This window comes from Rhinolophus hipposideros, assembly GCF_964194185.1.
Source record: "Rhinolophus hipposideros genome assembly, chromosome: 18".
Lineage (NCBI taxonomy): Eukaryota > Metazoa > Chordata > Mammalia > Chiroptera > Rhinolophidae > Rhinolophus > Rhinolophus hipposideros.
The window spans coordinates 32,447,863-32,461,196 of record NC_138064.1 but is presented as its reverse complement, the minus strand read 5'-3'; the positions used below and the strand labels follow the sequence as shown (position 1 = coordinate 32,461,196).

The 13,334-nt window shown below is 37.0% G+C and overlaps 2 protein-coding genes across 6 annotated transcripts in view; both read left to right on the top strand.

Annotated features, from left to right (window-relative positions):
* Positions 1 to 2,512, top strand: part of GNGT1 (G protein subunit gamma transducin 1) — a 267,022-nt gene extending 264,510 nt beyond the window's left edge. For all 5 annotated transcript variants that reach the window (XM_081079676.1, XM_081079677.1, XM_081079674.1 and 2 more), the window contains one exon: positions 2,220 to 2,512. In XM_081079676.1, coding sequence (XP_080935802.1) covers positions 2,220 to 2,348 — 129 coding nt within the window. In that variant the 3' untranslated portion in view covers positions 2,349 to 2,512. The remainder of the gene's footprint in view (positions 1 to 2,219) is intronic.
* A 5,228-nt stretch (positions 2,513 to 7,740) lies between these two features.
* On the top strand, positions 7,741 to 12,776 carry GNG11 (G protein subunit gamma 11). The gene is made up of 2 exons (XM_081079644.1): positions 7,741 to 8,573; positions 12,335 to 12,776. The coding sequence occupies exons 1-2, from the start codon at positions 8,478 to 8,480 to the stop codon at positions 12,458 to 12,460; spliced, it is 222 nt and encodes a 73-aa protein (XP_080935770.1). The 5' UTR covers positions 7,741 to 8,477; the 3' UTR covers positions 12,461 to 12,776.
* Positions 12,777 to 13,334: the final 558 nt, after the last annotated feature.

Sequence of the window (13,334 nt, the reverse complement as noted above, 5' to 3'; positions counted from 1 at the left end):
CACACACACACCTTCCAGGTCCTGAACCCACAACTCTGACACCGGATGGCACAGTGTCATTACAGCATGGTTAAGTGGATAGTCTCTGGATTCAGGTTCTGGCTCCACAGCTTTCTCCCTGTGTAACATTCATCTAAGTTATCTGACTTATCTTTGCTTCTCTTTCTTCTTCTGTAAATGGGCATAGTAACAACATCTAATTCAGAAGGCAATTGGGAAGAATAAGTGGAGTAATATATACAAAGCTCTGAGAACAATGCCTAGCACATAGCAAGTGCTTTCAACTATTATTTCAGTTATTTTTTAAATTATTATTGATATCGATGAACCAGACTAGTCATAATATTCCTCAACCTATTTTTCTGTCAAGGAAGTAGTATTATCAGAGTAAGACAACTCTTTGCATCCAGTTTCTAAAGGTGACAGACAGATTTTCAATAACTAAAGCAAATGTAATAGGCAAAGACTAAAGATAATCTTCGGAATAATAGATAACAAGAGCTATCATTTGGTTGAGCATCTTTATATGTCAGGCATTTACTGTAACCAGTGTTGCTCTTGCTAGTTTACACATGAAGTAACTAAATCTTAGATGAGCAATCTTAATTAACTGAGATACTTAGCTGGTCAGTGAGCAGAGCCAAAATTCAAGACTGGCGTGTTCTGAATCCAGTGTTGAAGCTTTCCACCATGCCATGTAATCTTGAATTACACTATATATATATACATATACATATATATGTATATATATATAATGCACTATATGTATGCATTCTTATAATAAGTATCACTAAAATAATTTTAAACATATACACTCACATAGGATTTTAGGTAATTTATTGCTTCTTATAGCCTGTGGTCCTGCCCAGACTCTGTCAAAACCAACTCCTCACTGACTCCTGAATTAGGACAGCAATTTAAACCTCTGTTCCTGACATCTGATTGGATCCAAAAGAACTGGTGTTGGGAGGAGCGAGGGGTGGGGGGAGGGGAGGGAGGGGGAGTGAATCTAAATCTCAATTTTGCATTTTGAGGAAGAAGAAATGTGAATCTAAATGACAACTTATTTCAAAACTATATTACCCCCAAGTATCATCATACGAAGGAGCCACTTGACCAGTGCTTGGCCCCAGTTAGAAATGATATGTCCTAAAATGTAAATAATGAATCTGCAGAGTTGTAATCTTAAGTCGTATGACTAATGTTGCTTGGAATTTACATACAACAATGAATATAAAGATTTCATTAAAAAAATAAAGCAATAAATTGGTTAGGTAACTAGGGAATGGCCACTTAATGGGCTGCCAAAAATGAAGTTGTTCTGTGTTAATCTCATGAATGATATATTAAGGGAAAATAAAACAAGTTGAAAGTTTAAAACATGAATAATTTGATCCCATGTGTGTCTATAAATGTGTACACACACACACACACACACACACAACCTACACACTTATATTTACACATGTATGGGACATTGCCTTTAAAAGGTGTGTTAAATGATATATGAACAGACTCCAGCTGAGTCCATTAAAATACTAAAGCCTAAGTTTTCACTAAGTCATTACTACAATGGTGCAGATGAGTGTAGCGCAAGCACATAAACAAAACAAATGATTCATTGCAATAAATATTTATTTACTGAATACCAACCAAACGCAGGCTCTGTTTTGTCTGCCTGGCACACATGTGAACAAATCAGCCAAAGGTCCGCGACCCTTTGGCACTCACCTTCTAGAGTACTGTCTTGGTCAATCATTGTAGATGAGTTTAAAATAAAATTACATGTGCATACTTCTGAGACTCCAGCAGTGGCTATAAGCCTGGAATTTAGCAATTATTCATTCCCATCCACCTTTACAGGTCACATTTTTGGAATGAGGAAAAATATTTAATCAATGTTCTCTCTGGTGACATTCTTGACTTATGTTGCCAGCTGTGTTCTGATCTCTGGATCCTGTCTCCTTTTAAGAGGCTGGAGGCAGTATCTGCTGGGAGCCCTTAGCTGGAGTGTGGCCAGCTGTTTATCCTTTGCCTGGAGATATCCAGGACGGGAGGGTGCAGCTATTTCTTCTTCTCTGCTAGAAAGTACACACACATTGGCAGAAAGCAGAATCACACGTAAAAGATAGAACACAAAAATTATAATAAATACATTTTTGGATTCTCCAGTTTCTATATGAAAACAAATAAGTCATCTCTTTCTCCTTTCCTTTAAGGTATCCAAGTGTTGTGAAGAAGTAAGAGATTATGTTGAAGAAAGATCTGGGGAAGATCCACTAGTAAAGGGTATCCCAGAGGACAAAAATCCCTTCAAGGAGCTCAAAGGAGGCTGTGTGATTTCATAAGTAATAAGTAATAGTAATAATAATAGTAATAAATTTAAAAATCCTTGGAATATCTTGAGCTTTAATGACAATATTAATGTTTGATCATATATAACAATATTAAGCATGTACATGAAATTTTAAATTTCTAAACATAAACTTTTAATAAAAATTGGGATGTGAGCATGCATGCCTGTTTTTGTTCAAGTATTTAGCACAGGGTTTAATACACAATTGACAAGAAATATTGATTCACCCCTTTCTTTAATAATAATTATTATGTTTTATGAATGAGCCTATATTATTTTAGTTGCCTATAGTTAATGTTTTGTATTTCTTTACTTCCCCTTTCAACACTGAAGTATTCCACTTGGAAATCCTATGGTTAGACTTATATTTTCCCAACCTTTCTCTTGCCTACAAAATTAGGGAGTCTATACTTTTGATTCACAGAAGACCTATCCTGGCAGAATATGTGCTGTAAAGATTTTTGTTGTTGATGTTTTATTTTCTGTTTCCCTTTTCCCTTTAACCCCCAGTCAGTGGTTCTACTTGTCACCAATAAAGTGACTTTTTCCCAGTATGCCAACTGGATTAAGGGTTCAGTGGATGGTCACAGTGGATTTAACCAGCACCAGAATGAAGGTTATTGGGAATCCAAAGAGTTCTGGCTCTGGCACTTTACTGCCTAACTGATTGGAAAAACTACTTCATCTTTCTAAATCTCAGCTTCTTTTACTGTAGAATAAGGATAATAATAATTCTATCCCCTTTTTCATGGGGATTAAATATTATACTAGGGTGACTGTAGCACTTAGCATATTGCCTGGCACATGGTAAGGCCCAATAAGTGTTAATTAGTATTATTACTGGGAAGGGAACTAGATAAACTATCCAGAATCCTTTAATAAGATACATGCTATTCCAGCTCCATGATGACTCTCACCAGTTCAGTCCTTTCTTCTGTGTGACACTGTAAAGTCAAGATACAAGAATAGCCATCATTTGAATCCTCTTTCTAATCCCTTTCCTCCTGGCATCTTATTAAGTTTGCATAAGCCAAATTTCACTACTTGTGTGCTAATGACTCAGAGATAATCTTGCCTCTGCTTCTGTAACAAAAGACGTGTTAAAGACCCCGCTAGGAAACTATTTTTGTTGTTAGTGTTTCCTTGTTGCTCTCTCACATTTACAGTGATATTTTTAGATGCATCAGTCATCAGAAATGCTAATTCATCATAATCCTCTTAACTGCAAGATAAGAATTATCTATTATTTGGTCTGGAAGGGAATCTAAAGTTCGTCCCAAGTTTGGATGTGCACTGCATCCTCCCACTCTGGCCATAGCAAATGCTCAACAAAGATCTAGTGACTCCTGTCCAACACCTTCATTTTGGAGTGGAGAAAAATCAAGGCCCAAAAAAGTGAATTGGCAACTTTCTCGGGTCCAGACTCTGGCTCTCTGGCTGAATAGTTAGCAACACACTCTACCACATATCAAACATGTTTTGGGTATTAAGGCATTCCAGAATATAATACTAGAGTCTCTTAGCTTTTTTTCCTCAGGTAAAGCTCTTTTCCCCCTGTTTAAAATTACAAAAACCCTCTCCAACCACCCCAGCACTTCTGTCTTCCTTTCCCACTCTATTTTGCTCCATAGCACTTATCACCATCTAGCCTACTATAGATTTTATTTTTCGTTTGTTTGTTTAATTGTGGTCTGTCTCTAGGGGTTTTCCATGGGCAATTTAGTGTTTATTAATGTGTTCCATATATCTTTTTTTTCTGATTAAAAACTACAGTCTTGGCTATGGAATTTAGTAACATGTACAGTCCAAACCAACCTCTCTAGCTTTCATCTAACAGCTGGAAATAGACTTTGGAGTCAGTCAATTCTTAATTAAAATCTTTGTTCATCTACTGTCTAGTTGAGGACTTTATAGAAGTAACTTCTGCTCTTTGAACCTCAGTGTTTTTCTTTTTAATGTATAAATGGGGAATTAGAATGAATATATGAATATTTAAAATCACTTAGACCAAACAGGAGCATATAGAAGAAAAGCTAATTAATGTCCTTTATTATTATAAGCCCTGTAGACTTCCTATAGTAAACAAACTTAAATATTAAATTATCCCTGACGTGACACCTCATCTTCCCACCTTCTAGAGTATAGTCATACTAATCTCTCCACCTGAAATGTCCGTCCATTACATCTCATTTCAGCCTCTTGAAATCCTACTTCTCTTCTGAGGCTCACAAAAACTATCTCTTCTGTCCCTCACTCCATCCCAGGAGTATTTTGTATGTCTCTTAAGTCATTTAACATTACTTTGCTTTCTCTTATTATAATTAGTATGGTTGTCTTAATGGTATATTGTAAATTTCCCAAGCCAGAGTCCTGTTCATCTTTGAAATGACCATACCAATTACCAATAAATTGTCTCTACAATTTAATTGACTTAATAAATGTTTAATTTAATTCAAAGCAGGCACTTTTATATTGGGTAATTCAGAATTCTTATTGACGTATTAATTAAATCAACAGTAGGGTAAACTTCCCATTGCTTACAAATATAGATTGTCAGCAGAATTTTGAATAAGATAAAAATCATAGGAAGGAAGTATAAAGAAAGATGATCCAGGAAGAAGGAAATGAAATCATGACAGTCCCACAGGCTATCCAGCTACAAACGGCACTGAGTAACTGTTTTATTTTTTTTTCCCACAGAAGTTATTTCAGTGCCATGGATTATTAGGTTAAATAAAATGAAGTAAAACTATGGGGAAGCAAAAAATACACCAGGCACAGTCTTAGCATTTTGCCTTTCAACAAAACTTCTTGATACCTTTAGTAAGAATGGGTCAAGTATACATACATGTACTTACTATATCATTTGAGATACTTGCACTTTGTATACATAGGTGAGTTTAAGCTTTGGCAAGAAAAAAACAAAAACCTCAGTGTTATTTTAATTTGGATTGATTTTATTGTAACCACATTTTAAAACAAGGCTAATATCAAATTTACAAAATTCCTAAAAGAATGTATTAACATGAGGAAAACAATAAGCTGAGTAATGAGAATGGCAAATTATATATGAAGGAAGTAAAAGGCTTGAAAGAACAAAATTGAAAAAATAAATCATTTTGACAGCATGACTTATTAGTTGTTTAGGTAACCAGAGCATCAGACACAGGTCATCCTATGACTTCACATTATCTCCATCTAGAAAAGGAATCTTATACACGTAGTTACATGGAATGGATGAGTTCATGAAAATGTCCATGTGATTGTTATAATAAATAGAACCAAATGCCAAGTGAACCAAGAGTATACGAAATGTCTGTTAAAGATTTTCCTTAAATAAACCATCATTTTTATGGCCTAAACAGTCATTTACTTTATAAATTTCAGAGAAGCAGAATTTGGGTGGCAACCTAGTGTATTTATACCTATAAAACAGAGGCATTGTCTTTCAAAAGTCATAAGATAAAATAAGACCAGAACCCTGGTCTTTTCTGAGTTCAACTTAGTACTAAATTCATTCCAATATAACTGCCCTTAACATTTTCTAAAAGAGTTTTCTTTACATGGATTTTTAACAACATACTTAATACATGAGGAAAATAGTCAAATAATTGTATTTCTTTGTTTTTCATGCCAAGGTAAATATTTCATGATCTTTGCTCATTTATGCTTTAAAGTGAAAATAACCACATGGTTAATTTTATTCTTATTACGCAGATGCCCTCTTTTCTTTCTTTTTAGTTTTTCTTATGTAACCAATGATTTTTTTTTAAAAATGTTCAATTACAGTTGACCTCTTTTCTTTCTTTTTAGTTTTTCTTATGTAACCAATGATTTTTTTTTAAAAATGTTCAATTACAGTTGACATATAATATTAGTTTCAGGTGTACAAGGTAGTGGTTAGACATTTATATAACATTTATGTAACTTACAAAATGATCATCCCTGTGTGATCAAGGGATTTCAGCATTTCCCAATTCATTTTAGTTTAACCAATGTATTTAATATAATATTAGCATGTGAATTATTTGATACGAATAAAACCTTAAAAAAGTAGACTAATACGTATTTCATCCCTAAGTTTCATAAAACTGTGGAAGAAGTTGGAATCACTCTAGATTTATAAATATTTTTCACTGCATGCAACTAGATGACTACACAGGGGGAAAAAAATTACTAACCAGAAGTAATTCTATGTTTATGACTTGAAATATACATTAATTTACTTAACCAACTTATTTAATTTGGATGCTGAACTTATTTAATTTAGGCCACATTAACTGCTTTCCCTAACCTATTTAACCTATTTTTAACCAACCTTTTAAACTTGAGCAATGGAGAATCCAAAAAAATGCATGGGTTCTAGAGACAGATGTGGGTTTCTGTCCTGGTTCACTGCTTAGGAACAGGGAAAACTCCAGCAGCTGATCTAAGTTCTTTGAGTCTGGGAGATTTGGAATGCCTGGTACTTCTAATACAGAAAAAGAAACTCCTCCACATTTTTCTTCGTGAAAGTGACTTATCAGATGTAGATACATAAATATAATAAGAAACAAACATAACTTAGCTAATTCACCCCTCTCCTGACCCATCACATATTTTACAAATTAGAAAACCAAAATCCATAAAAAAATAAGTGACTTTTCCAGTGATGGCCAGTGTCACAGCTGGGACTAGAACCCAGGAGTACTCATCAAATAGCTCTTTGTGTTTTTTGACAAACAAAACCTCTGCTCACAAAACAGGGAGTAGCTATGTGTGGGTAAGGCGAAGCACCCCAAAATAGTCAGTCAATGGCTCCACTCTTATTTGAATTTGACTCTATAGGCAGTAGGTAATCCCCAGAGAGAAAGAGAACTATCTCACTGCTTGGGAAGGTTTCTTACACTCATGCTTTATTTTTCTTCTAGTCTTTTAAACACCATTAACAGGGTTTTGGTTTATAGTTAAAGGAAAAGTTTATACTGCACGTAAACATTTTTCACATTAGACACTTTTCCTGGTTTTACACAGTGGCAGTTAGAAGAATATTGCTTTCCAGAAAGTGGAGAAACCAATACTCAGTGAATTTTCTGCCTTCATCCAGGAAGGTGCTCCACCCAGGAATTGAAAACCCTTGGGGTCAAGTGTCACCCAGAAAGTGGCAGATGGGGAGGGGAGAAAATCTTTGGCGCGAACAGGATTCCTTCTTCTGTCTTCTCTAGTATCATCTGCTTATCCGCCAATCATTACAAAATACCCCCTGAAGAAAGAATACACACTCTGCTGGTGACGATGCAGAAAGTTGTTAAATATCAGAAAATGGCCCTGCACGTTGTAAATACTATTCATATCCCCATCCCCCTTTGATTCCAAAATGTGTAAGTCCTTCCGAGGCATTGAACACACTGGATGGATAGACATCAACAGATGTGGTGGGTGTTTCTGAGATCACAGCTGCTCAGTTTCATTTTCCTCTTGGGACTTGTCTTAAGCGTCCACAGTTCCCACAACAAACACGTATGTAACTGGGGGAAAGTGGCGTGCTGTATATTTTTGAAACTCTTGGAGAGGTGAAGGGCCGTTATTTCCTGCCGTGTAGTGTCCTCCTTTTCTTGCTTCACAAACAAAACCCGGATATGACTTGGGAACGAAAAAAAAAAAAAAGGAACAAAAAGTAACGCTTTTGTTGTTTCACCAGGAAAGTGGGCTAGCACAACCCCAAACCTTGGGCCCCAGCCCAGGCTGGTGCCCCGCGGTTGTGGCGTGGCTGGGACGAGGGCCAGGTCCCGGGCCAGCATCCCCGCTGGAGATCCCGCCGCGCGAAGCGTTTCAAGATCCTTAGGCTGCCTTTTAAACTGAACCCTCCCTAGGACAGGCCTCCTGGGCTTGTGGGGACCTGAGAAAGAGACCAGGGCTTTTAAGATCCCGGGTCGCTGGGCAGGGCTGGCGTGAGGGCACCGCCCGGAGGCAGCCGAGCCCTCTAGGCCCTGGGGACCGGCGCGCGGGGAGGCGGTCCCGTCCTGAGCGGGTGGGCGCGGTGCGCAGGCACCGCGGTTATTTTGGGACGCGCCCTGCTCTGCAAGCACTTCCAGCCGCGCCACTTAACAGCGCTGTCCCCGGGCCCACTTCTGGGGCGAGGATGCCGGCCCTTCACATCGAAGATTTGCCAGAAAAGGAGAAGCTGAAGATGGAAGTTGAGCAACTTCGCAAAGAAGTGAAGTTGCAGAGACAACAGGTAAGTTGCCTGTCTCAGAACATTTCCTTCTCTGCAATGAACCAGGGTCGGCTTCTCCTGGTAAAATAGTTGTTTGTTTTTGTTTTGTTTTGGCAGCTTCTCTTGAAATAGGGCTTCTTCCTGAAGTGTTTCCTGGGAACTGCCAGTTGATGTGGGGGAGTCATGGGGGGTACAGGAGAAAGCAGGGATCCGATGAGTAATGTAAAGCCAGATGTCCGGACATATGAGGAACCTAGAGTGGGGAAAACAGACAAGGAATTTTGCCTACTGTTAGACAGTTGGTTTAAAAAAAAAACCACTCAAGCTGTAGAAAAAGGACAGATGGTTACTTAGTTCCTTGATCTTTTTCATTATGGGAAAGAATGGTATTTGAAAGGTTTTTCTAAAATCACAATTTAAAGTCTTGAAATACCTAGTTTTCAGTTCCACCAGGGCTCTCCAAATGTGTGCTGTGAACAGTCGGTGGCTCAGAAGCCAACATTACAATTTCTATTTCTATTTGTAAAGTCCATCCCGTTATAATTTCCAGTTTATGTTTTATAAGTATACTTAATGAACAAATACAGCAGTATATGTATTTACTTATAATTATACATATACTGAGGTGCATGTGAAAGTTTTTTTTAGTGATCCTGATGAAAAATTGTATAAACCTCCAAACTGGATTACAAATTCAGTGAAAATATATGCCTGTGTTTGGAAGTCTCCACTGAAGTTTGTTAGAGATTTTATAATTTTTTTACTTCAGTTTCTTACTGTTAATAGGGGCCTTTATTTCTTCCTTTTTCCCCCTAATCAGGTAACCTTAGTCCAGGAAAAGCGTTTTGGATAGATATCTTTTTTAAGGGATAAGATCTCGTCCTTTCTCCCCACTAAGAAAAATTTAAACTGGCTTTATTTCTCTATGGTTTAATGCTAAAAAAAAAAATTAAAAACAACAGCAATGAAGTAGGTATGGTAAATATGCTCACTTACCTTCCTACTCTAGTAATAATAAATCCATTCATGACCAAGAGTCTTGTTATTCAGGATGTACATTTTGAGTGATGTTTGGAAGATGCCAGCTTTTCTGAGTTTTCCTCTTTACACATTTCTTTTCTCAAATTTACCTTTCACTTCCAAATATCCCCACTCTTCCTAGATTTTGTAGTACAAAGCCCTTTCTACCCATGTTGAGAGTTTTTGTAGCTTTAAAAATTCTGCTGTGTTTAAAGGAAAAAAAAAAAAAACAAAGTTAAGAGACCCACGAATAGGCTTGTTTCTTGAAACTTTAAGGGGCCCATCTTGTGGATGACAAAGGCCACAGTACAGCATGTGCTGGCCACTTAGTTTTTCACACAATTAACCTTAGAGGTTATATGTTAAACAGTTGCATATATAGAAGTGAAGCATTTGTGGGCAAAGATAGAGAATCTTAATATCTGGTATCATTATGCAGAAGTTATAGGGGAAAAAAGAAAAAAGTGTCTTCTAGTTACTTAAGACTTCAAATTAGAAATTGGACAGGACCTAGATGCAGCTGACTATGTGGAAATTAAAGCATTATTCATAGCAGGTCCTCCCTGCCAGCTCCCAACCTCTACATCTAGGGCACATCCTGCTAGATTGGCTTTCCAGCTTCAGAAACTCCAAGTGTACATGCCAGAGGGAGGGAAATTTTTAGGGATAGCCTTAGGGGATAGAGAGAGGGACATCAAAGTCCTAAGAATAATATTCAAACATATTTCATTATGTTTGAATTATAGAATATTAGTGCTAGACAAACACTATGGCTCTTAGAGATCATTTAACTCTCTTACATTTCAGGATTAAAAAACCCTGAATTCCAAGCATCTAACTAACTCCTCATTTAAGACCCCAGAGATAATGATAGGGCAGTTACTAAAACACATGTCTTCTGATACCCAGTCTGTTATTTGGTCAATCAACTGTTCTTGTCTGAGCTGTGTGCTCTGCAAAATTCACAGGCTGAACTTTGGCTCCAGCTAATTATTGTTCAAACATACCCTCTTCATCACGGAAGGAAATGCATCAGAGAAGTGCTGATTCTCTTTGGAGGTTGCAGAACTTTTTGGAAACCCAACGAGGAAGCCTCTTTAAGAACAGATACAATTTAGGGGAACTTGAATCTTACCCATAAGTTTCTCTAAGGCCACAGACCCCAAGTTATGGATACTTGCATCGTCACTTCTGAAAATTCACTTACAGTTCACACATTGTGAATGTCAGTAAGAATGGAGAGATTGGTACTTGAAAAGATTTTATTTTGTCACATTTGAATCCAGCTAACTACAGGACCTCATTTGAAATTTTAGATCAGTGGCCTCCACACTGGTGTGCAGTCTTTGGGGTGTGGGAGTAAAATATTTAAAGTTCTATTTTGGGTCGGTTTTAAATCTCATTTAAAAAATAATTTCCAGGTTCTGTTTTATAATTATGCATGATGTATTAACACAATAGTATCTGTACTTATTTATAAGTAAATAATTATATACCTTTTGGGATACACATGCAAACATGTTTTAGTGTCACCCATTTAATAACAGTTTGAAGTTTCTTAATCAAGATTATAAATTCAGTGGTAACGTTTGCCTCATTTTAAGAGGTCTCTATTGGAATTTGCTGGAGCTTCTGTAAGTTTTACTTCTAATTTCTTACTACTGTGTTCCCCCAAAAATAAGACCTAGCCAGACCATCAGCTCTAATGCGTCTTTCGGAGCAAAAATTAACATAAGACCCAGTATTTATTATATAATATTATATTATATTATATTACCCAGTCTTATATTATATACGGCCCAGTATTATATTATATTATATTATATTATATTATATTATATTATATTATATTATATTTATTATATTATACCTGGTCTTATATTAAAATAAGGCTGGGTCTTATATTAATTTTTGCTCCAAAAGGCGCAGCTGATGGTCTGGCTAAGTCTTATTTTCAGGAAAACACGGTAGTAATATGCAGGCCTTAATTAATACACAAATTGTTTTTTATTTTTTCTTCCCTTATTAGTCCTTTTCCTTTTACACACTCTTGCAAACTATCTCTTAAGAATAGACCTTTTGAAGAAGCTATTTAATTCTTTCTCCACTGCACACAAAGTTTAAAAGGACTGTATACACACACTGGAGTCTCACTCAGCTTACCATAATAAACCTCAGATAAGTCTTTTATTAGGATCATTGCCCTCAAGCAACTAACAGGAAGGAATTCTGAGCAGAGACACAGAATGAGACGATTGGGCAACTTCAGCCTTTCAGAGTCAGACTTTTTCCAATGCTTCTGTCTATTTGTGAAACTGCAGAACATGGCACACACCCATAGTAAGTGAGAATTTTGGCAGGACGCACCCCAAAAACATTTGGGAATTTATTATTGCACCTGTTCATTAGCATGGAAAATTGAAAGCAGGGTATGTTGCAGTTCTTCAACTATTGTGGACATGTCATAACTGTGTTAGCAGAGGAAGGAAATCCTATGAAGCCCAGTGGAAAGAAATTACTGGGGATGACCTATTTAATACAGTGACTTTCAAACTTTTTGACCCTGACCATAGTAAGAAATATATTTTACATAGATTGTATCATTCACTATATTATACATGCTCCGTGCTGCACGCTAAAATTTTTATTCTCTTCTATTTCATTTTCTAAAATGCTGGTTGTACCCAATTATATTAATGTCACTGAAAGGTAGTGCCAAAGTTTGAACAGTTCTGACCTAATTCTTTCTTTTTTTCCGTAAGGTGTCTAAATGTTCTGAAGAAATAAAGAACTACATTGAAGAACGTTCTGGAGAGGATCCTCTGGTGAAAGGAATTCCAGAAGACAAGAATCCCTTTAAAGAAAAAGGCAGCTGCATTATTTCATAAATAACTCTGGGGAGAAACTTCATCCTCAGTGGAAGAACTAGCTTGTTTTAGTTTTCGAAAATAAAACCGACATGCCTTTTAAAGAAAGAAAAACTAAATTTAAAGGGGACTTTCTTAAGCACTTATATAGATACGGTTTTGTATAAAAGCTATGTGCTTCTCATCTTCGCTCACTACCCACCCTTTTAAGAGAGCAGAGAATAACAAATGTACAGTTATGGAAATAAGGACATTACTTGTGCATGACTCACCTCTTTCAGTATATTGCTATGCCTCAAATAAAGTTGTATCTCTGGAAAATGAGTGTTGGCAATTTAAGAATGCTTCTTCTTTTTTTTTCTTGCATCACTTTTACATTTCTCCCCATAACCTTTTGGGTGTTTGGGACATGTATCAAAAGATTAGATGGTTTGATAGATCAGGTCTCCAATCCAGCTCTCTGCTTCAAACCTCTCAGGGTTTACGGTGCTGAACTGAGTTCTGACTCCTGGAATGTTTTCGATCTAATGTTATTAGGAAACGAAGTGAGTAGAATCCCTAATGTTGACAAGAGCAAGATTATCTGAGTCCAGGAACCAGGCCACACTTTGTCTACATTAGCACTTCTCCGGTTTATCATCACGCAGATCTTGTTCAAAGTGTTGCTGCCATAGTACCTTGGGAAAGAGAGGGGGTTGGAGACCAGGAGGGGAACCCTTGGGCCAGCGAGGTATGTAAGCCATCAGGGACTTGCACCTCCCACAGAATCTCCAGGTCTTCAGCATGGTGACACTTTAGTTCAGTGGCATTGGCACAGACACTTGGCTCTGCACTCACTTCTGCCAGCCCTTTTCCATCAGGCCTTAGTCAACCATGCCTCTATTTTTTTCCAAAA

Coding starts and splice junctions, on each gene's coding strand:
- GNG11 (XM_081079644.1), top strand. CDS start 8,478: ATGCCGGCCCTTCACATCGAAGATTTGCCAGAAAAGGAGAAGCTGAAG. Junction 8,574..12,334: donor TGAAGTTGCAGAGACAACAG/GTAAGTTGCCTG, acceptor TTTTTCCGTAAG/GTGTCTAAATGTTCTGAAGA.